At 35.2% G+C, this 23235-nt stretch overlaps 1 protein-coding gene across 5 annotated transcripts in view; it reads right to left on the bottom strand.

Annotated features, from left to right (window-relative positions):
* The window catches only part of DMTF1 (cyclin D binding myb like transcription factor 1), a 42959-nt gene that overhangs the window by 13562 nt on the left and 6162 nt on the right, over positions 1-23235 (bottom strand). For 3 of the 5 annotated variants that reach the window (XM_068550474.1, XM_068550478.1, XM_068550475.1), the window contains 9 exons: positions 19731-19851; positions 19326-19394; positions 18441-18557; positions 17390-17512; positions 12448-12542; positions 8005-8119; positions 6999-7075; positions 1843-2000; positions 687-719 (listed from right to left, as the gene is read on the bottom strand). In XM_068550474.1, the coding sequence (XP_068406575.1) occupies positions 687-719; positions 1843-2000; positions 6999-7075; positions 8005-8119; positions 12448-12542; positions 17390-17512; positions 18441-18549 (710 nt within the window). In that variant the 5' untranslated portion in view covers positions 18550-18557; positions 19326-19394; positions 19731-19851. Of the gene's footprint in view, positions 1-686; positions 720-1842; positions 2001-6998; positions 7076-8004; positions 8120-12447; positions 12543-17389; positions 17513-18440; positions 18558-19325; positions 19395-19730; positions 19852-20430; positions 20449-23235 lie in introns of those variants that run through there. The other 2 variants (XM_068550479.1, XM_068550476.1) reach the window with 2 other exon arrangements.

The following is a 23235-nucleotide window of genomic DNA, read 5'->3' as shown; positions in this document are numbered from 1 at the left end:
TCCTGGGTCAGAGAAGAAATAAGTAACTTGGATATGTGTTCAAAAAAGACCAAATTTCCCCTCAGGTTATTGACACAATCTCCCAGGCAATCCCCAGATTTTTCCCTTTTGAGCACTCCTAACAAGCTCTTCTCAGACACCTGAAACAGTTTCACAAGTCCTTATTATCATAAACAGGATCAGCCTTCGGGTTTTTTTTTTCATGATCCATACAATCCATTAACCCATACTTTATGGTCCCAAAATTATGTTTCCTGCAAAATAAGACTGTATAAGGTAGAGTCAGCCCAGATAGCCAGTGAAACATTTGCCAACTCGCCATTCTAAACTAAGCCATTAGCACAACCCTGGTTTTGATCCTGGTATGTAAGTTCCCCAGACTTAGTCTTCAGGTCACCAAGAATGGTGATCTAATCTCTTCTGTAACCCCTATTAGTGGTCTAAGGACACATTTCATTTGGTTACTAACAACAAGAGAAGACAACGTATGGACATGGCTACTCTGTGCAGATATAGATTTGATAAGTTCTTTACACGGTCAACCATGCTTAACAGCAGGATTAAATTATACCAGTCTACCAAAAATCTCTTGACATTTTCAAAGTAAAACTTTAGAAAACACAAAATATTTTAAAAAATTAAAACACAACTATCAGAACTAATGAAAAAAAGAAAGTTAAACTTACTCCTTGAGCTTTTCAATTTCTTCAGGTGTGTATCTAGAAATTTAAAGAAATTTTTAAAAGATCAATTAAAACAAAGAATGCTAACGAACTTAATAAAAATCAGAATTTCACTTAGGGAGCCAGATGTTAAGTCACTTAGCATATTGATAACATTTTTAAAGTAACCAATTTCAAAGCAGATTAATAAAAATCAAAATTAATGCCTCTATTAAAAAAAACCGCAACAAATACTTTAAGCTATAATAAAAGTGAGCACTGTAACAATTTTCTCTAGGAAAATTCAACATTTAAAACATATTTTCTCTTATGCTGCCTAACTCTTGCATTATTTCAAGTTAGGTTTAGGTACTCTAATATCATAGCTATTCTGAAAGACTTATGGATGACATGGTAAACTGGAGCTAAAAAGAAAATCTATGGTCAATTCTCACAAGTCACTGAAAAATTTTAAGTTCTCTTTATTTTCTCTACCCATGCATGGACAACTGACGTATTCTTGCTCCATGTAAAGGCTTTCTTTTTAGTGGGTAAGTACTCAATATAGCCAATGCAATGTTCTTTTTAAAAGCAGTATCTAGTAAGCTACACTACTACCACCTAAAACTCCCAAAGAGAAATTTAAAATATGTCAACAACACCAAATTATCATTGCATTGAAGATATGATGGCTTCCCACAGATATTACCGATAACAGAAATCCACGCATTATATCCAGAAATTTAGCTATTTTCTACTCTGGTTTTATTAAAAAAAAAAAAAAAAAGTCACTGACCTAGGAAATGTTATACTATAGAAATGAACAGGAAAAATGTTACCAATGAATTTAGAGTTCTTTTTATACTTCCTAAATCTTTAACCACTACTATACTTTTTATAATGTTACTTTACTACAAAGCAGACTTTGATGTATTAAGTCAGCTAGGTCTTAAACCTATATAAAGTAATTTAGATTCTAATTTCTAAAAGAGGCCTTATTGTAATGAGGTTTCACCGTATTTACAACATGGACCTGGACAATAAAAATACTAACATCACTCAACAGTAATTCATAACTATCTTCAATTAAGGCTTTGATCATAATTTTATTTAAAAAAATAGTTCCTTAAATATTACCCCTAAATTACATGAAAACATGCAGCATTACAAGTTTTCATACTTTCCCACATGGTTTCTGTCATCATACATGCGAAGCACTCTTCTATAAACTGCAAACAAAGGCCGGTTCAGACCCCATGCTATAGTCCTGTAGAAATCTTTTCTTTCGTCCTTTGACATCTCAAAGATGATTTCTGTAGCATCTTTTATTCCGCGTGCCTAAATGGGTTACATTTCTTTGACTTAGGGATTTCTGATAAAATGCATATGGATATACTATGCTTTTTAAAAGTTTTTTTATGTTAAAATCATCAATGGCATTTAGAAAAATAACATATTGATAATTCATTAATAAGTCAAATATAGACTTTAAAATGCTGCAAGAGATAATACAATGATACTTAAATGTTCCAAAAATAAGTTGTATATAATTCAATAAAGTCCTGCCAACCCCTTTTAAAATTACAAAAAATTAAATCTAAAGAAAGTAGAAAAGGAAGAAATCATAAGAACAAAATTAATATAATCAAATCAAGAATAGAAAGGATGAGCAATGCTAAAAATTGGTTCTTTGAAAAGATCCATGAGACTAAATAAAAACAAAAAGATAAACTTATGGCAAAACTTAAAAAAAAAAAAAAAAGGACAAAACTATATTAGAGATGAAAAATGGCACCTAAGGAGAGATGCTACAGAGATTAGATAGTTGAACATTGTGAAAATTTTATGGCAATAAATTTGAAAACTTATATAAATGTATGAATTCCTAGAAAAAGTCAACTTACCAACTGACTCAGGAAGAGAAAGAAAATCTAATAAACACAGACCATGAAGAAAATTTAATCAGTTATTAATAATTTTCCCACAATGAAAACACCAGGCCAAGATGACTTTACAGGTAAATCCTACCAAACAATTAAGAGAAACATAATTCTGATTTTAAACTATCCTAAAGATAAAAAGGGGGTGGGACTTCCCTGGTGGCGCAGTGGTTGGGAGTCCACCTGCCAAAGCAAGGACATGGGTTCGAGCCCTGGTCTGGGAAGATCCCACATGCCGCAGAGCAACTAAGCCCGTGCGCCACAACTATTGAGCCAGCGTTCTAGAGCCTGTGAGCCACAACTACTGAGCCCACGTGCCACAACTACTGAAGCCTGCGCACCTAGAGCCCGTGCTCGGCAACAAGAGAAGCCAACACAATGAGCACCACAACGAAGAGTAGCCCCCGCTCGCTGCAACTAGAGAAAGCCCACGCACAGCAACGAAGACCCAATGCAGCCAAAAATAAAAATAGATAAATTTATTTAAAAAAAAAAAAAAAAGATAAAAAGCGGGGACAATTCCCCACTCATTTGATTAGGCTAGCATAATCTCAATAGCAAAACCAGACAAGGGGAGTTTCAGAAAAGATCTTCCGGGCCAAGCTCATTCATTAAAATCGATCCCCCAAATCCTCAAAATATTTTAGCACACTGAACTCAGTAATGTATAAAAAGGTTAATAATCAATGCAAAAAGTAAGCTTACTCCAGGAATATGAGTTTGTATTAATTTCAGAAAAATTAGCAATTAATCACATGAGATTTATGGAAAAAAAAGTAAAATCTCAATAGGTATGGAAAGAGCAATCATAAAATCCAACATTCAAAAAGCATAAAGACTGTAATAATTATAAACAGAGTATAACCTTTAAATATTGTAAATCACTATGTACACCTGAAACTTATATAATATTGTACATCAATTATACCCCAATTTTAAAAAAGCATAAAGATTAGAAAAGAATCATTTACAGATGTTATATATGTAGAAACCCAAACATCTATAATCAAAAATTATTTAAGAGTACTTAGCAAGAATGCTGGTTACAAAATCAATGAAGTCATTTGTATTTCTAGACAAAGCTCATAAAAAATCTTTAAAAATTCCCACTAATAATAGCATCAAAATTAAAAAAGCATTAAGACTAAATCTTAGGCAAGTTATGCAATTCCTTTAAGGAGGAAACATAAAACTATCAACTGACATTAAAGAGGAACTAATTAAAACGGAGAGCTATAAAATGTTCTTCAAGAGGAAGTCAGAATATTACAAAGATGTTAATTCCCTTCAAATTGATTCAGATTCAATGTAGTCCCAATAAAAATTCCAACAGTTTTTCATTCTTTGCAGGTTGATTCTAAATTTATAATGGAAGAGCAAAGGGCCAAGAACAGCCAAGACACTCATGAAGAGACCTGCCCCGTCAGGTATTGGGACTTCTGAAGACAGAGCTGTACTGGTGCAGGTATGAAACTGAACCTAAGAACAAATTAGAAAACCTAGAAACATCTGTGGAAGTTTGAGTAGGACAGAATGGATATTGTAGACTGGGAAAAGACTGACATTCCCTAATGATGATGGGACAATTATCATCCATACAAAACAAAACAAAAACAACCACAACCCAATAACATTGAAACCCTATCTCATACCCACAGGAAAAAAATCAGTGTGAAAGGCAAAACTATATATGTGAGAATATCTTTATGCCCTTGAGGCAGGGGAAGATTTCTTAAACAAGCATGCAAAAACACAGAAGTAAAAAGATGATAATTTTGACACTGGAATTAAGAATCTTCTTTCATCAAATGACACCTAGAGAGAAGGAAAAGACAGGCCACTAAACGGGGCAAGATATCTGTAACACAACCAAAAAACCATTAGTATCCAGCATACATTAAGAACGTCACAGAAATTAAAAAGATAAACCACCCCACAGAAAAAACTGATAAAAGACACAAACAGGAATTTCAAAGAGGAAACACAAATGGCCAACAAGCATATAAAAATATGTAATCAGAGAAATAAAAATCAAACCCATAATAAAATACCATTTACACCCAAAAGATTTGTACAAATTAATAGCAAAAAACTAAAAAGAACCCAAATGACCATTAACTGTGGAACGTGTAACTTATGGTATATATATTTGCATGATGAAAGCTAAAAAAAAAAAAATCAACAGGGGATGGGTCTCCAAATCACAATATTGAACAAAAGAAGCCAGTTACAGAATACCCAGAGAATCAATCAACTTACGTAAATTTCAAAACAGGTGAAATTACACTGATATGCATTTTAAACACTCTTCTGAATGTATTAATTTTCACAGTAAAAACTTTAAAAATTTAGAATCTTTTCTAAAGTTGTTTTACGCATTTTCAATTCTGCAAACAATTAAACCTAAATATTTACAAGTACCTACATGCAAGGCACTGTGTTGTGGGATGATATTATAGTGAGATGAAAAGATTTTTCTGCCCTTTTTTTTCTTGTTGCTTGTGACAATACCTTATCCTTTTACCCAAAATATGGAATATATGATACCTAATTAATTGGTTTAAAAATAGCTCCACAATGTTCCTGTAAGAGCACCACATAATGAAAATCACAGTCAAAAATCAAAATTAAACAAATTAGCTTTTCCCAAGATCAGTATATCTTTATGGACATTTCCTATTTCTGACAATTCTATCATCATTCTCCCAAACATCTTCAATTTTTAAAAAACCCTTAATTATTCCCACTCCTCATTTTCCTTCTTCACCAATATTCAGTCACCAGGCTTCCTTAGAGACTACTTGCTTATCTGCCTTTCCCTGCCAATTCTATTTCAACTATCGTAAAGTCCTTACTACTCTCACCTGGTCACCTGAAATGGGTATCTAAAAGTCTTAATCATAAAGCTGAAAGAGTCCTTGGAAATCATCTACTCCAATCTCCTACACAAGAAACCAGCTTCTTAATTCCCCAAATTCAGTGTTTTTACCAATTCATTGCTGCCTTATCTAAACCTGTAGCATTTTTCAAATTTTAACTTAAGTGTTTGTGATCAGTGGACAACTTTTAATACACTTCTAGATACATTTCAATGGTCACTATATTTCTGTTTCTCTTAAAACAATTAGCTTGGTGGGAAGGATCTTTCTTCACTAATAAAGAATTAAAGTTTTTTACTCTTTATAATTTATAAAGTGTAGTTTAGGGAGGAGTGCAGCTTAAAATTAAGCTTAAGAACATGGACATTCTAGGCTGCAGTGTATTTAAAATAGTAAAAAATTGTACATAAACTAAGTATCAAATAAGAGGAGAATAGTTAAATAAACTCTGTACACTTCCCATTCCCAAACAATGGTAATGGTCTCCATTTCAAACATGCACTATTTGAACGTAACTCCATTACTGGGATGGTCAGCAAGTCTCTGGAAAGATTTCCTTGAGAAGAGCACAGATCTACCCGACCGAACTCTCCCTAAACTGAGTTACCAGTTCTTCTCATTTCTTATAGGATAGAATTCTAATTCTTTGGTCTGGACTTCAAAGCCCAAGTTCTAGAAGCTAATTATCTTGGTTCGGGTTAAAGCGGTTAATTTAACATACTCTGGGTTTGAACTCTGAATCTCCGACGCTCATCATTTACATATGCTGTTCCCTCCAGCCCTATTCTACCCCTAACTCCCACCCCTTTCTTTAAAACTCAGCTCAAATCCTGCTCTTCCAAATATTTTCCATAACTGTCCTAACCCTGAGAATAAACTCTTCCTTCTTTGTTCTCATGCAGAATTAACAACATGTTATCACTCACAGGGTACAGAGCCTTATATCATTCTTCACCTGTTTTCAGAATTTCCACATGGACTGTTGGCAGGCATTTGAAGGCCAACACTATTTGTTAAAGCAATTCACATTTCTAGTGCTTCAAAAATTCTGTTCTCATCAGACATTTAATGAAGAGGATGACTAAGGTAACAGGATATAAGCCTGAATATGAAAATGAACTAAATTTTTTTTTTAAAGGGGAAAGACTAGTGTGATGTCATAAACTCATTCAAAGAAGATGCATATCTTAGACTTTATGCAACATAAATTTAAACCTTAATTTATAGGTTGCTTGAAAAGATGGGGCTTTAAGATTCTGAGAGGCTATTAAAATTTTGTCTAAACTTCAGGGTATTAACTAAAGCAATAAAGCTATTTTAAACTGAGAATTCAAAATGTGCTTAAAAATATACTGTAATCATACAACTGAGAATTATTAATCTACAACATATTAGCCAGTCATCCATTACTTAATTACTGAAAAGCTCCTAAGTACTATATACAATACGCTGCTTTGATATTTTTTGCAATTGGCGATGAAAAAATTAGTGAAACAAAAAAATATGCCATAAGATACCTTCAAATAGCGTTCAATATTGTTCATCAAAATATCAATTTCTTCCTTGGACCACATCCCCTGCTTCCATTTATGTCCTTTAAAAGAAAACAAGTAATGCTATAGAAAATATTATTCCTTGAGAGGAATAAAATGTAGCTAATTTAATGTCTCACTCATCTGAAATCTGAAAAATCCCCAGGTAAAGTTGCTTTTGTGACCGCTGGTTTTTAAGAAAGAATACATTTGACCCTACTAAATAGAGATAATGATAAGTAAAAGATTCATAAAAAATATCACTTCCTCTTAGTTACATCTCTTATCCTTTCAGCAGTATAGGACTTACAAGTACAAAAGCCAAATCACCCTCAAAACTTTCTGAAAAATTTCTCCAGTGAAAAATAAATTTTATGGGCAAAAAACATGTATAAAAGATTCTAGGACAAGGTAAACATAATATATTGGATACCAAGTGAATAATTTATTCTTAATGAGTACTTACTGTACAGTGGGTGAAGTGAATAATTTATTCTTAATGAGTACTTACTGTACAGTGGTTGAAAACAATCAATTTACATACTTTTTGTTTCCTTTCCTTACTTCAGAGTGGCATATACACAACCTCCACTTTGTTGCAGTAACTTCCTAGCAATCCTTACGAGCACAGCAGCACTATAAACACCATTACTTTAAACCTCTAAGCCACTTATCAGACCAAAGTTAGTAGCAGAACTTTGAAAAAAGGCTTGACTTCCCAGTCCCATAAGTAATAACTGAATTATCTTTTAAATGACACCACTGTGCATCTGTTTATAACCTACTTCATATCAGAGAACTAATGATCAATTATTGAAAAATGAATATTGGTTTCATGGTCCCATTCAGAGCCAAATTTAATTAGAAAAGGCTCAATTACTGTAACTACTCAACCATAATTATGAAGGCCCAACTCAGAATCCTTATGACTGCAAGCTCTTCTTAACGTCCATTTTTTCCACTGGACACTAAAATTCACAGTATCTCTTACCTTTGTTAGTTAGAGAATCCTTATCTTCTTTAGTTGTAAACCATGCTTGGCTAACTGCTGAAACCTCCTCATTACCCAAGGGAGATATGTCATCTAGTTGCTCATTCTGTAGAATCTTGAAAAGGTAAAAGAGAAAAAAAAAGTAGCAGCCTGATTTAATACCCAACCTGATTCATCTTTGTTTGTAATGCTAAGCACTATAAAACTCTAATAATGTGAAATCCATTTGTTTTAGATATAATAAAATTATATTGAATTTATAAAGACAAATATTTTCTTGCTCTTTTAATAAGACAGTATGAAAACAAAATTATCTGCATTAACAAAATATGACCTTCATTTAAGCAAGTAAGTCAGTACTAGCAGCTTGAATTTTAGAGAATATTGGCTAAGATTCCATTAAGCATTTAAATTAATACAGTACAGGATACTCAAAGCCATTTGTATGTTTATATATGTAAAACAAACTCACATATACAATAAAATGAGAATGCTGGGGTTGATGTCATGATTACTCATATCCTCACAGGTAGTTTGCTACCTAAATATATAGTCATCTGTAATGTAATCTGTTGCTAAATCTAAAGGATTAACAGGCTAACTCAAAAGATGTTACTGCAAAATCATGATCTGCTTATTGTTTACTGACAACTTTGTTTTAGCCAACCTCTAGAGCTGATTCCTACCCTCCTTAATGTACCTTCTTTCAAAGAACTATATGGTACTCCTTTCTATTATTATTGTAGTAAAACAGTCTGCATGAGAAATGTGTAGTTAAAAAATAAGCTTTATTGAGATACAATTCACACATCATAAAATTCACCCTGTAAAGTATATACAATTCAGTGGCTTTCAGTATATTTATGAAGCTATCACCAGGTACATTTTCTTTTGTTTTTTTAAAAATTTATGTATTTTATTTATTTTTCGCTGTGCTGGGTCTTCGTTGCTGTGCACGGGCTTTTTCTAGTTGTGGCAAGCAGGGGCTACTCTTCGTTGTTGTGCGTGGACTTCTCATTGCGGTGGCTTCTCTTGTTGCAAAGCATGGGCTCTAGGCGCACAGGCTTCAGTAGTTGTGGCATGTGGGCTCTAGAGCCCAGGCTCAGTAGTTGTGGCGCACAGGCTTAGTTGCTCCGTGGCATGTGGGATCTTCCCGGACCAGGGCTCGAACCCGTGTCCCCTGCATTGGCAGGCGGATTCTCAACCACTGCGCCACCAGGGAAGCTCACCAGGTACATTTTCTTTTTTTTTTTTTTAATTTTATAGCTACTTTATTTATTTATTTATTTATTTTTGGCTGTGTTGGGTCTTCGGTTCGTGCGAGGGCTTTCTCTAGTTGCGGCAAGTGGGGGCCACTCTTCATCGCGGTGCGGGGACCGCTCTTCATCGCGGTGCGCGGGCCTTTCACTATCGCGGCCCCTCCCGTTGCGGGGCACAGGCTCCAGACGCGCAGGCTCAGTAGTTGTGGCTCACGGGCCCAGCTGCTCCGTGGCATGTGGGATCTTCCCAGACCAGGGCTCAAACCCGTGTCCCCCGCATTAGCAGGCAGATTCTCAACCACTGCGTCACCAGGGAAGCCCACCAGGTACATTTTCAATTAAGGACATACCTAATCCAGCAAATTCTGCAGGAACAAAGCTGTTTTTAAGAGACTTGGCCTTGGGCTAAAGAGAGCTATAGTGTAAGTGAAGAAGATTTAGCAACAGTGCTACCATATCAGGTATGAACCTATTACAGGCAGACCAGGATAAGGGGAGAGTCACATGCCTAGTGACCACTCAACCCAGTTTTGTCTCTGGATTGGATCAACTACTAACCTATGTCACTTTCTGGAGGTAAGTCCTAACAAAGTTTGAACTGTTTTTTGAGTAGGCAGAAACTGGATCTCTACTTTCAAGAAGATATGAAACCCATCTCACTTCGAAAACAGAGAAATTGTCCATGAACAATCAAAGCACAATGAGGAGAAAAGCCATGCCTCTACTGTCACCTACTTTATTTTTATATTTGGTGGTAATGAATATTTTGTATTTATAAAAATGTTGTTTTTTAAAACCATAGGCAAAAGCTAGACATCACTGGAACAAACATGAAAAGTTTTATAACCCTGTATTTATGCATCATACATTTTAGATCTTTTTCTTTTAAAGATTAAGAGGACTTTATAAAGCTGAGAATTGAGACAGACTAGACAGATGATATCCAAGGCCTCTTATATTATGAAGATCACAATTCTGTAAGATTTGACACAGGAGTTATTCATCAAGGGCAATACAGAGACCTATCAAAAGACCTTGATACATATAATACCTACTTTTAAGAAATGTAATGTAGAAAATATCCTGAGATGATCTCTTATATTAATTAGTTCGTTAAAAGAATAAAATCACCATTTTCCAAAGTGAGTCTAAATATACAGCAAAGCCCACTCTATGAATCTCACAAAGAAATCTGTCATGCCAATTAATCACTGTCTTTGGGCAAACACTTTATGCTTTATGGCTCAAATTTTTCTGAAGAAGACTTACAATTATTACTTAAACCATATAATGTTAAACATGAAAAGCCAGGAAATGAAGTAAATAATTATTAAATTTTAGCAGTAATATTCAGCACTGTCAATAAAAGTGAGTATAGAAGGAGACTTAGGTACCTGAAAGGCTATCTATCTATACTTAGTAATAAGTTTAGTAATAAGTATTTTAGTATAGTAAATAGTAATAAATTTTATAGTATTTTACCCCCATTTTTCGCTACTTTATACATAAATCTTTTAAAGTTACTCAGGCTTTATTAGCATGCTGTTGCTTTCTAAATGAAGCTTTTTTGAGTTGGTTGTAGGGTTTCCTATCTGTAATATATACAGGCTTAGAAATCTAAAAATAAGTATTTCATTCACTAAATACCTCTTGCAACCACAAAGTACTACATACATTGGGAATGTTTTTAGTTTCTAATTGTTTTTCAAGCTCATCCCACCAGTGGAATGAGGGAAGGGGCATTAGCTACTAAACTACGTGAAATAACTACACCTAGATTGACACAAAAGGGCACAGCAAAAAGCACACTATTTCTGAACATCTAACTGTGCTGACTTTCACTCCCAACCTAATATTAATCTTATTAAAAAAATTCAGAAATTATTATTTTGTTCATTAAAATGGTAATAACAAACCAAGAGGTTAATATTAAATTGTAATTCATTAAGTCTTCAGAAATAATCCAAACAAAACCATATAACTTGTCTAACTAGCACTGCTACTGCTTAATCTTATAATAGCTAGGTTGTAAACCAAATCACACATATGTATACAGTTATTTTCAATGTGCTAAAAATGGAATGGAAGTGAGACTACATAGTCTTTGAATCTGAAATGAATTTGACAAGACCCATTTTGAAGAAAGAATGTGCCCTATTATTTCTGAGGGTTTAGAAAAAAATTTCTGTCCAAATTCCCACTGAAACCCAAGGGTAGATTATGAGATCTCCAGCCTGGCTCAAAGCTGTTTGAAGCATTTTGGAGACTTGCTTCTCTGGAAATCCTGTCATTCTGGAACCACTCTGAAGCTCCCCACTGCAAACCATTCACAGTACACCTACCTGAGATGTCCTTAGTCCCTGATGTTACATATCAACTTGTAACTACTTTACTTCTTAACTGAAGGGTCACTGTGATGCTTCACATACGAAAAATAATGGTACAATGTCTACTGTCTACTTAGAAGTATTTTATTAAATGAAGAGATGAAGCAAAAGGACAGCTAGTAAAAAGAAAGGACAATCAGCCAGAAATAAACTTACAAGTAAAATATATTTAAGCTGTTGGTTACTGAAGACAGCAAAGAATTCTGATTACTTTTGGCAGAAATAAGTCATGAGACAAATAAAGAAGTTCATGTAGGAAAAAGGGCTAATTATTACTTAACCTCTTAACATGCGGTAAAATGTATCTAGTCCTACAGGCACAAAAGGAACTACCTTAACTACAACTGTTATAATTAAAATCTATTTGAAATAACCAGCTTTCATTCACATTAGGGCAGAGAATACATGGAGCCGTTCTAAATCTGTCACTACAGATAACTGCTGGGTAAAACTTATCTTAAAAAGTTTTATATCCCAATCAATAGCATATATAACTGGTAGATAAAATTTAAAGTTATTTAACAGCTCAAATGAGATCACTCCAAGTGGATAAAGAAAGCCCATGCATCATCTGCTTCAACAGATGTGAACCACTCTACAGGGAATAAATTTTAAAATTCTATCATTGCTTACAATTCTGAGACTCACATATGTGGGGACTGGAAACCTGAATGAATAAGTCCAACCTCTGTTCTGTGGTTGCTCTTTTGTCAGACAGAATGTATTCTCATCATTTTATCACCTAAGGTATGTGTAAAGGATACTCTTCTTGTATCCAGTAAAAAGACTTACTATACCTGGATCTGTGTCACAGTTCCCTCAGTAATCTCATCATCTGCCACCTCTGTGGTTGCAGTCATGGTCACCTCAAAGCTCTGATCATTTTCTGAAACTTCAAGAAAAAGAACAGTTCAACTCCAGAATAATAATGGCAGGTTCTAATTATTTAAAAATATACCCAAGGAACAAGTATGTGATCATCTAATTTCTTAACATATTCCTTGCCAATATATCCACACATATATATGTGTGTGTGTGTGTATACATTCATATACATATATTTGCTTAACAAATATCTACTGTGCACCTAATACATGCTAGGCATTGCTCTCGGCAACAATAAACAAAAAAACAAAAATTCTGCCTTCACAGCACTTATAGCCTAGGGGGGAAGATACAAAATGAACAGGATATTATGCTGGAGAAGTATTAAGGAGAAAAAATAAAGCATGAAAGGAAATGTGTTGGGAGTTGGGGAGAGTGTTTGAATTTTAGATAGCAGGGCAGGAAAAGTCACCAACACTTGGACTTTATCCATAAAGTCCATATATCATATATCATGCAGGTATACTGAGGAAAAGCACTTCAGGCAGATGGAAAGCCAAGTGCAAAAAGGCTCTGAGATGAGGGCCTGCCTAGATTGTTCATAGGAACAGCAAGGAGGACAGTGTAGCTGGCCAGAGCAGACCAAACAAGATACTATGTGGGGACTCACAGACCACTGTAAAGACTTGGGCTTTAACTCTCTTCCAATGGGTTGACCATTGGAAGATTTAGAGTAGAGGAGTGATATAAACTGAGTTTTATTTTAACAGGATCACTCTGGCTGCTAAGGGGAAAATAGCCTGAAGGGCAGCACAGGCTGGAAGGAAATCAGTGAAGAAGCTAATTCAATAATCTAGATAAGAGAGGTCAGTGGCTTGGACTAGAGTGAAGGCAAGTGAGGGTGATAAGAAGTAGTTCAAATTGTGGATACATTTTGATGGTAGAGCCAATAGGATGTGCGGATAAACCAAATAGGAAAGTGAAAAGTCAACGATGGAATTAAAGTTTTTTATCTGAGCTACTGGAAGAATGTACCTGCCATTAATGAGATGGGGAAGATTGCAGAAGAAGCAAGTTTAAAAATGTAGGACGTTTCAGGAGCTCAGATTTAAACATATTCGTTTGAGATAGCCACTAAACCTCTAGAGTCAAGAGAAGTCTGGACTGGAATAAATCTGGGAGTCATTACCAGAGACAGGACTTAAAACCATGAATTCTAGGGAGTGAGTAAAAATGGAAAAGAGAAGCAATCTAAGAAGTGAGTCCTGGGGCACTCCACATTCAGAGGTTGGGGAGATGTGGACAAGTCAGTGTAAGAGACTAAGAAGGAATGGACAGAGAGAAAACTAGAGAAATGTCTTCCCTGGAAGCCAAGTGACAAAATGTTTCAGGGAGAAGGGAGTGACAAAATTGTTGAAAACTGTCGGCAGATCAAGTAAGACAAAGACTAAAAAAATCACCATTGGATTTAGCAACAAGAAAGTCTCTGGAAAAAACTAAAAAGAAGAAAAGAAGAAGAAAAAAAAGAAAGTGTCTGGAGACATGGGGAGAACAGTTCTGGTGTAGTGATAGAGGTGAAAGACTGACTGGAGTGGGCTTACAGAACAAGGGAAGAAGAAACGGAGGCAAGGATAGGCAATTCTTCCAAGGAACTCTGCTCTGAAGGGAAGGAGAGAAATTGGATGGGAGCCCAAAGTGGGCTAACAGGACGTTTTGAAGAAGAAATTATAGTATGTTTATAAACGTTGATGGGAATAATCCAATAGAGAATGAAAAATTGATGATTCAGAGGAGAAAGGAAAGAATTGCTACAACTCTGTCTTTGAGTAGACAAAAGGGGTGGGATCTAGTACACTGAAGGGTTGGCCTTAGCTGGGTGAAATGACAGAATATATGGACATAGATACAAGTCAGTGTGTATCTATGGTAGTGGAAACTTACAGAAATTATTTTCTGGCCACTTAAATTTTCTAAGTAGGAAGCAAGGCTATCAGTTGAGAGTGAAAAAGGTGGAAGAAGTATTGGAGATTTCAGAATGTATTAAACAGTCATCTTAGAGTGGGAGAAAGAACACTAGATAAGTATGGTATGACTGGCAGGCAACATTAAGAGTCCATTTCAAGTTAATGATCATAAATTTAAAGTGAGACTGGTCAGCTTACTTGTGCTGTTTTTCTCCAATCTCTTTCAGTTAGCTGTACCAGTATAGACATAAATAGGCAGACAAATTGAACCAGGGTTGTGGTTTCATCAAAGAATGATGAAGTGAGGGCAGGAAAAAAGGATCTGAGGGTAAATGCAAGACAATGATTATAATGATTAACCATGAAAACTGAAACTAGGTAAGGAGGAAACAAGGATACGAGTGAAGAAGGAATCATTTAAAAGTGGTAAGGTCAATGGGTCCCAGTGGGGCAAAGGATCACAAAAGTATGAGAGGAAGTAATTTGGAAGATAGGAATTAGTGGTAGGAAAACATAATCTGAAGTAGATTACAAACAGACTCCCGTTAATATGCAATAGCAAGAGTGGTATGGGAATGACAAATGAGGCCGTGTGAAGAACAAAAGGAATCAGAGGCTTAGTAACTCCAACAATCCTCTAAACGAATAATCACCAAGAGTTTTAACAATGAATAGGTAATGGAATAAATGTGTGTAGATGATTGCAAAAAGAAGTGGTAAGTTATCTACACTGATTAACATGAGAGTTAAGAGAACTTTTAAGGCTCAGACAGATAACTTTTTATCAGTTTTATAAAGCATGTAAAGAAAACCTGAATATTAAAATTAAATCATTAAAACTAATATTCATCTCCATGAAGTCCAGCATAAATTACTCGTGCATTTAATCAGTCCCAGATGATGGTGATGGATACAGGACTTCATGCTTTTGTGTGACTTTTTTTAAATGCAGAAACTTTCCTAAATTGATTTTATCAACATACTTTTTACAAATCCAGGGAACTTCAAGTCACTCTTCATAAATTCAGTCTTATTGTAAATTAGGCTTCAGAATGTCCTCTTTGGTGATGCTATGACCCAACATCAAACAGCTCATGTGCTTTTATGTCAACACACCATAAAATAGAACAAAATATCGTGTAGTTCAAACCTACAATAATGTTCAAGGCACTCTAACCAAATCAATTAACCAGTCAAAATTTACATTAAAATAATCAAAAATTCTGGCTTAATTAAATATTTTTACTTTATTTTATAACCTGTGAATGTACTGTTCAGCATGGTGACTACAGTTAATAATACTGTACCGTATATTTGAAAGTTGTTACGACAGTAGATCTTAAAAGTTCTTATCACAGGAAAAACAACTGTATTGATAACTGTGTGGTGAAGGACATTACTAGACTTATTGTGCTGAACATTTTGCAATATATACATATGCATAATGATTTGGTATACATATACCAAATCATTATGTACACCTGAAACTAATATAATGTTAATGTCAGTTATATCTGAATTTAAAAAATTCTAGCTTAGAAAATGTCTATATAGGATTGTATTTGTACAGATAGGCTAATCATGTTCTAAAATTGAGTCATAACATAATAATAGTCAAATTAGGAGAGAGTTTTAAAAATCATATGAATCATCATTAGAAGGAAAGATCATTTAATTAGAAATACATTATGCTTGTATATTCCACAAGTGGAAGCAATATTAGCAATATTAACATTAACACCATTTTTCAACAAAGTCTCATAGTAAACATATAATATGGTTTCTTTTCTGCTCAATTCAATAAGCAATTAACTCCAAATACAGAGTACATATCTGCTTATGAAGACATGATTTTCCACAATGAAAACCTAGTCTTAGTTTTCTTCCACTAGATGATGATGTGATCTTGCTTGATGCTGAGTGCAAAATAAAAGTTCGTGGATATGCCAAGACCCTCCTTTGTGCAGAGAGTGCCCCCAACAGCCCTGTGCTCCAACCCCATCGCCAAGGACTAAGATATCTACTCCAGCTTTGGAGGGCCACCACAGTTCAACAAGATTCCATATTCTTTGCTAAACAAACCAGAAATATAATTTAACATTACAGTTGGTGGGTTGTAGTCTTTCACCAACAGTATTCCACCCAAAATACTACATCTTCTTAGAAACCAGTCTACTCTAAATGATCTTGGAATATAAACATTTTAAGGACTTTCTTTGTTTTGGGTTTTTTTTTTCTGGTCGCACTGTGCGGCATGTGGGATCTTAGTTCCCCGACCAGGGATCGAACCCATGCCCCCAGCAGTGGAAACACAGAGTCTTAACCACGGGGTCGCCAGGGAAGTCCCTTAAGAACTTTCTTAATGAGAATAAACTTATTAGGCTTCGGTCTAACTTCCATCTAGCCATATACCACATGAAAAGAACATAAACTACAAGAACCGGAATGCCTGGGTACGACCTTAGACAAGTTAATACACCTCTCTATACCTTAGTTTTCTCATTTATAACACAGGGAACACTCTAGAGAGTGCTTTCTCAATGAGGGTGAATATGCTTCTTGGGAGGAGGTGAAAAGATCTTACTCTCTTTATTAAGAAAGCAAGGACACACATATATATATAGTACATTAAAAACAACAACAGTATATTTGTGGTATTACAATTTCATGGGGGAGAGCATGATCATGAAAAAAATGTCTAAAAAGGCTCTCAGGAGTGGGGGGCAATTAAAAAAAAAGGTTGAGAGATTAAACTAGGCAATATATGTAGAAGTATTCAGAGCCATGCCTGGCACATAAATAAGCACTCATTAAGTGCTGGTTAAAAGGAGGTTTTTTGGACTAAGAGGAGAAAAATAATGGGTCCAAGTCTACCTTGAAATGCCAATTTAATCTCTTGGAATCTAAATTTTGATTCAGAAGGAAACTATGTTAATACTCAGTGACTTACGTGGAAGTGCAACAACTGATATGCAAGGAGTGGAATCATCAATACTTTGATCATCCTCAGAAGACAGACAAAGCCTTTTATGTGGAGGTTCAGTACTATCTTCTGAGTCTATTTCATCAGCTTCTAATGAAACAAAACAAAAACAAAAATCTCAAAATCTTCAAACCAACAAGGAGAAAACAAAATCTTCAACAAGTAATGACTGTAAAATAATCTTCTTACTGATTCGCTATGTCAACTAAAGCCAGTCGTGCAAGTGAGATGCACTGCCCTCTCTACGCCTACTGCAGCACCTCAGCTCTTATTCTTATGACAAGGAACTATGAACAAAGGTGCCACTTTCTAAAACATCACACTTTTGTGCTGTTGACTACCTGGCTTTCCAAATATTTCACATGTAAAGACAAGGGTCGGTTATTTAATTCACTCACAACATTCACGGAATGCCTACCATTAGCTAAGTTTGAGAAACAGAACAATAAGAGATACCCTGACTGTCAAGGAGCTCATAGTACAGTGTAGGAGATGACTAAACTAACAATTTCAAGATGGTGTAATAAGAACTGTGAAGGTGGAATGAAGAGGCTGTTATATGAGCACACAGGCATTTAATTTAGACTGGAGGTGAAGGGAGGTTTCTAGAAAAGGTGTCTTAAACTTCAAAAAGAAACAGAAGCCAGGGGAAAATGATTATTACTGGCAGTAGGAGTAATACATGCAGTCATACTGAGGTCCGAGAAGCTTAAAGTATGTTAGGAATATAAAAATAGCTGTGAACTGCTGGAATACCGATACATGAAATGTGGCAGGAAATGAGGCTGCAAGGAAAGCTGAGATGATGGGAGGCCTATGTGCCAAATTAAAGAACCTGAACTATATTCTAAAAACCATGGGAAGCTTATTAAAAAAAAAACAACTTCCTATACTGTGAGTGAATTTAAAAAAACTTCCAAAAAGTTCGTTCATTTGGGTTTCTCCGTAACATCTTACGGAAAAACTCGAACAAACTTTTTGGCCAACCCAATACAATTATGTCAGCAGGTTCTCCTACCATTCTGAGGGCAGTGAAGAATGAGGTTCCCGTCTGCGTCCCGAGTCAAAGTCACAGAGTTCACAGTTTCTACTGTTACTGTGTCAGAATCCTCTTCAACTGTGCTCATACTCAAATCTGTATAAGAACAGGTTTCAGATTAGGGTTTAAAAAATTATTTCCAAGTATGAACATAAAGTAGCCCACAGAACCCCGCCCCCCAATTTGTATCTGCCTATAGTATTCTTTATGTGAAACTGCAATGATGCTTCAGGTTTCAAAACTTTTTTTCAAAAGTTTATACCAATTATTTAGAATTAGCTGTAATAATCTGCAAGAATCTAAATGTGATGATTAATTAAAAACCTACAGCATTTACTTTTTTAAGAGTTGTTTTTACCACATCCAATGAAAGACAACCTGTTCCAAGTTGTCTGTCATATCAGCAAAAACTCACAGCACTTTTTAGTTATTTTTTATTGACAGCTTTGATATATTCAAATAGGTGTTTAACTTCTGATTCTTTACCAAAAGATCCATCACAACTTTTCTCTTAATCTAAGAATTACTTCTCTAAAACACTATTTACAAGTATTTAAGCTCTATTATTATCTGAAAAACAGGAACACTAAATAATTCTTCCTGCTGTTTTTTTCATAATATTGAACAAGTACATATATCTGTCATTGACCAAACTGTTTCCCTAATAGATATGGATCTAGGTCTTCTTTTGAAATAGAGAACTGGATTTTGCTTAAAGTGCCTTTACCTGCTATTTTACACATATATAATTTTCCTTTTGTTCAGAGACTGAATAAGCAGCACTTTGAATACAGTATCTCATGGCTGACAGGGGGAAATGCCCTGAACTGTAATCAATGGCCTGCTTGAAGTCTTCGGGCTTACCTTGTAATGTTCAATGAAGTTCTTGCCTCAATACTCAATTTTGGTCTTGTCCACATACTTTTTTACCAACTAAATAATACAGAGGACATAAGCCTTGATGTGTATTAATCATTCAATATTTATTTGGTTGCTATATACAAGATATTAGTCTGTACATATATTTGCCATTTACACAAATGCATTTTCCCTTAGCAGAAAAACTTAAGAACTATTAACATTTACATGGTGAAGATCTACTGATTCACTCAAGTTCTACTGTACAAATTACTATTTTAAAAGGACATCATTCATTTTACAATGGTAAAGATGCCATTCCCCAATTAAAGATAAGTGGGGGTCATGATTTAGTTATGACTAAAATTTGCAAATCATGAGGTAAGGTCCCTGGAACAAAGGAATGCTTACCTAGAAAACAGATGGATCAGCTATAGCCCTTCCCACAGAATCGAGTTGCCTTCCCTTAGCCACCAGCATCACTTTCATGTTATCCAGATTGTTTCTCCTCCATGTTCCTACCTCTGCAACACTGAAAAAGTAACAGCATTATACAATAAGGCTTACTGAGAACAAACAACTGTGTGCTAGCAGTATGCTGATGACAATCTAGCCTCAAGCCTCTGTGACGTCTCAACTAGAAGAGGAAGGACAAAACCAGAATTCTTCCGTAAGTAGACCTTTTGGAAATCAGCCTCTAAAAGAATTCTCCAGTGAAGGGCAGAAATGATGGGATCCTATGCCTACTAAGTCAGTTTAGAGGCAGTTTCTCAGTCCAAGTTGCCCCTCATCCGGCAGTCAAACTTTCTCGGAAAAAATAGGTTGAATTACACCAGTGGTTCTATGAACTGTAGACCTGGGTACATGTAACGTGACCTAGGGTGTATACCAACCAACAATACCACAAATATTACCAGTAACTATATTTTTCTTTATAACAATTAACATCTCTCTTTAAATGTAGTACCATATTTCATCTTAAAGCATTAGAAACTATATAATATCTGTTAACAGCTCTGCCCAGGGATCTGTGGGGAAAAAAGGAATCCTAAACAATCAGGCCAGAAAACATAAATTACAAGAAAGCTTTTGAATGTATTGTGAAACTTACAAAATCTGAAGTGATTTGATTTTTAAAGGTTTCTTTCAATAAACTTCTCATCTTCATCCCAAAGGATCAACCGAAAATTAAAAAGCACAGTAAGATTTAAGGTTCAAGGGGATGTTTCAGCAAAAACCAATGATTAAAATTCTCATTTTTGCAGTATTCTAATTAGAACTCCTCTCTAGGATGGGTATCTTTGAGAACTGCTGTATATAAATAAGTCTGCAGTGCAACAGGTACAGACCCTGCTAGAGAAACATCCAGTCATTTAATAAGATTTCATGTTGTTCTCACTTCAGAATCCATTAAAATGTTTAAAAGCTGGTTTGTAAAGTAATACCTACTGCAGAAGATGGAGAAATGAAATGTTAAAAAAAGAAAAAAGAAGTTAAAACCACCCATAAACTTGCCAAAATCATACTTCACTCTTGTTGATGTGTGTGTGTTTGTGTATGAGACTATACTGGAGAAGCAATTTTATATCCTGCATTTCAGAGTTCATTCACATTGAAACATGTGAAGGAAACCAAGCTAGGTATTTAACTGAAGTTTTCTGTATTGTTTAAAACTTCCACTGCATAAAAAACATGACATTATCCAACAAATAGCCTATAACTGGACATTTACATTCTTCCCAATTTTTCATTTCCGTAAAACACTGAAACATTCATACACTATTTCCTTAAACAATATTAATTACTGAAAATTATTAGATCAAAGAATACAACAAAATAATCTCTTAAATCATGCTGCAGTCTGTTTTCCAGAAAGGATGTACAAATTTATATTCCAACCACTGAGGTGTAAACTCTACTCCTGGTAGTAAATAAAAATACCCTGCCACTAGTATTTTTGTTTAAAAAGAAACAACAAAGCAAAAAAAAAAAAAAAAAACCAGCACAACTCCTCATTTGATAGGTACAAAACGTTACTGGTTTAGCAATTTAATGACTGTCATCTTAGGACCCAAATTAATCTAAAACTTCGGGAAAAAGAGAAAATAAAGGTGGATTTGAGAAAATATGGTAAGATACAAGGAAAGGTATCTTAAGGTAAGATACAAGGAAAAAGGAGTCTGAAATAGCTAGATGAGAGTATTTCATTCTTGATAATCTGTACTGGGGTTAGAGGTTGATCCCATGCAGTGTACTAGCTTTAAATCAGGAATCTAGGTTCATTTTAAAAAGTCTGATAATTCATGTTAGAGATGAGTAAATGCTTCTACACTGCTTTGCAAATTAACTAGCATATCTGTTCAATCAACAAATATATATCACACGCGCAATGTGCCAGGGACTCTCTAGGCACTGGGATATAGTGGCTACTTTATTTTTAACCTCCAAAGATAAGCTCTTGACTTACCTTCCTGGGGTTTTTCCCCTCTTGTACTTAGAGCTACACAGTCTGGATTTATTAATATTTAAGAAACTCACCTAATTTTATCTTTAATTTACTTTTTAAGGTAACACATTTACATGGTTCAAAATTCAAAAGGTAAAGCCTACTTTCCACTCTAGTTCCCTAGACCCCCTGCCTGGAGGTAAACAATGCTGTCAATTTCTCATGCCTCCTTCCAGTTATTCTACTCATATATGTCAATATATTCCTCCCTGCTACATACACTTTTTAACAGAAATAGCATCATACTACAAATAGGGAAGCTTATCCTAATGGCTACTTTATATTGCTTCAACAGCAAGTACTGTAAGCCAGCCAACAGCTTAATAGCAAAGTCCCCAAGGTGGGACCTGATTTGGCCTGGCAGGAGGGGATTAAAAAAGAAAGCCACTATGGCAGAGGCTTCTGAGCAAGAGGGAGAGTAGCTGAATTTAAGGCTGGAGAAAAAGACAGGGGCACATCTCGCAAGGGCTTATAAATCCTTGGACTGTTTTAAATTGGGAAATATAATTTACATTTTGAAAAGACCATTCAGACTGCAATATGGAGAATGGATAAGGGATTAAGTCATGAAACAAGCAGCTGTCCAAGAGATGATAGTCATTTGGAATAGGTGGCAGAAATCAAAGGAAAGAGCCTGGACAGAGGATTTATTTTGGAGGTAGTGTTGACAGGATTTGCTGAAAGTAGATTAAGAGACGAGGAGCTATTTCAAGATGATTCCTAGACTTTTGGCTTGAATAACTGACTGAGTTTTGGGGCACTAGAAGATATTTATTAAATATTTTTATTACAGTTAATATCAACAAGTTAAGATATACGGCACCCAAATGAAGATGTCAAGTTGCCAGTTGGAAGCTGGAATTCAAAAGGCAGGGATTAGACCCGTAAATTTGAGTTAGTGGCATGCAAATTGTTTTTAAAGATAAGATCACCTAGAGAAGTTAGAGAAGACAGCCTAGAGTTCTGAAGCAGAAGTCAAGCAATGCACAAACAAGGAAAGGAGACTGAGAAGGACCAGCCAGGGATACAGGAGGAAAACTAAGAGATGTTACTTGAAAGGCTTGAGAGTGTTTTTCAAGGAGCATTAAGTAGCTGACTTAAATACTGCTGAGAGGATAAGATGGAGAAGTGACTACTTGATTTGGCAATAAGTAGAACACTGCTGACCTGCTGGAATACAGAGAATTGGAAGTACGGAAGGTAATACAAAACAGGTCTTTTACAAGGTTTAGCTCTCAAAGTAAGCAGAGTGAGAAAATCTATGGTAGCGTCAAGACAGCTGTTATTTATAGGAAGAGTACGTCTGTATTTTAATATGATTATTAGAGTAACTGAAAAATGTTGGTAAATAAATCAACTTACGATAGTAAGGTACAAAGTTGAGTAATTTAGGGCCTTGTACTGTAATTC

Source organism: Eschrichtius robustus, chromosome 8 (assembly GCF_028021215.1).
Source record: "Eschrichtius robustus isolate mEscRob2 chromosome 8, mEscRob2.pri, whole genome shotgun sequence".
Taxonomy (NCBI): Eukaryota; Metazoa; Chordata; class Mammalia; order Artiodactyla; family Eschrichtiidae; genus Eschrichtius; species Eschrichtius robustus.
This window is presented reverse-complemented; position numbering and strand designations above follow the sequence as displayed.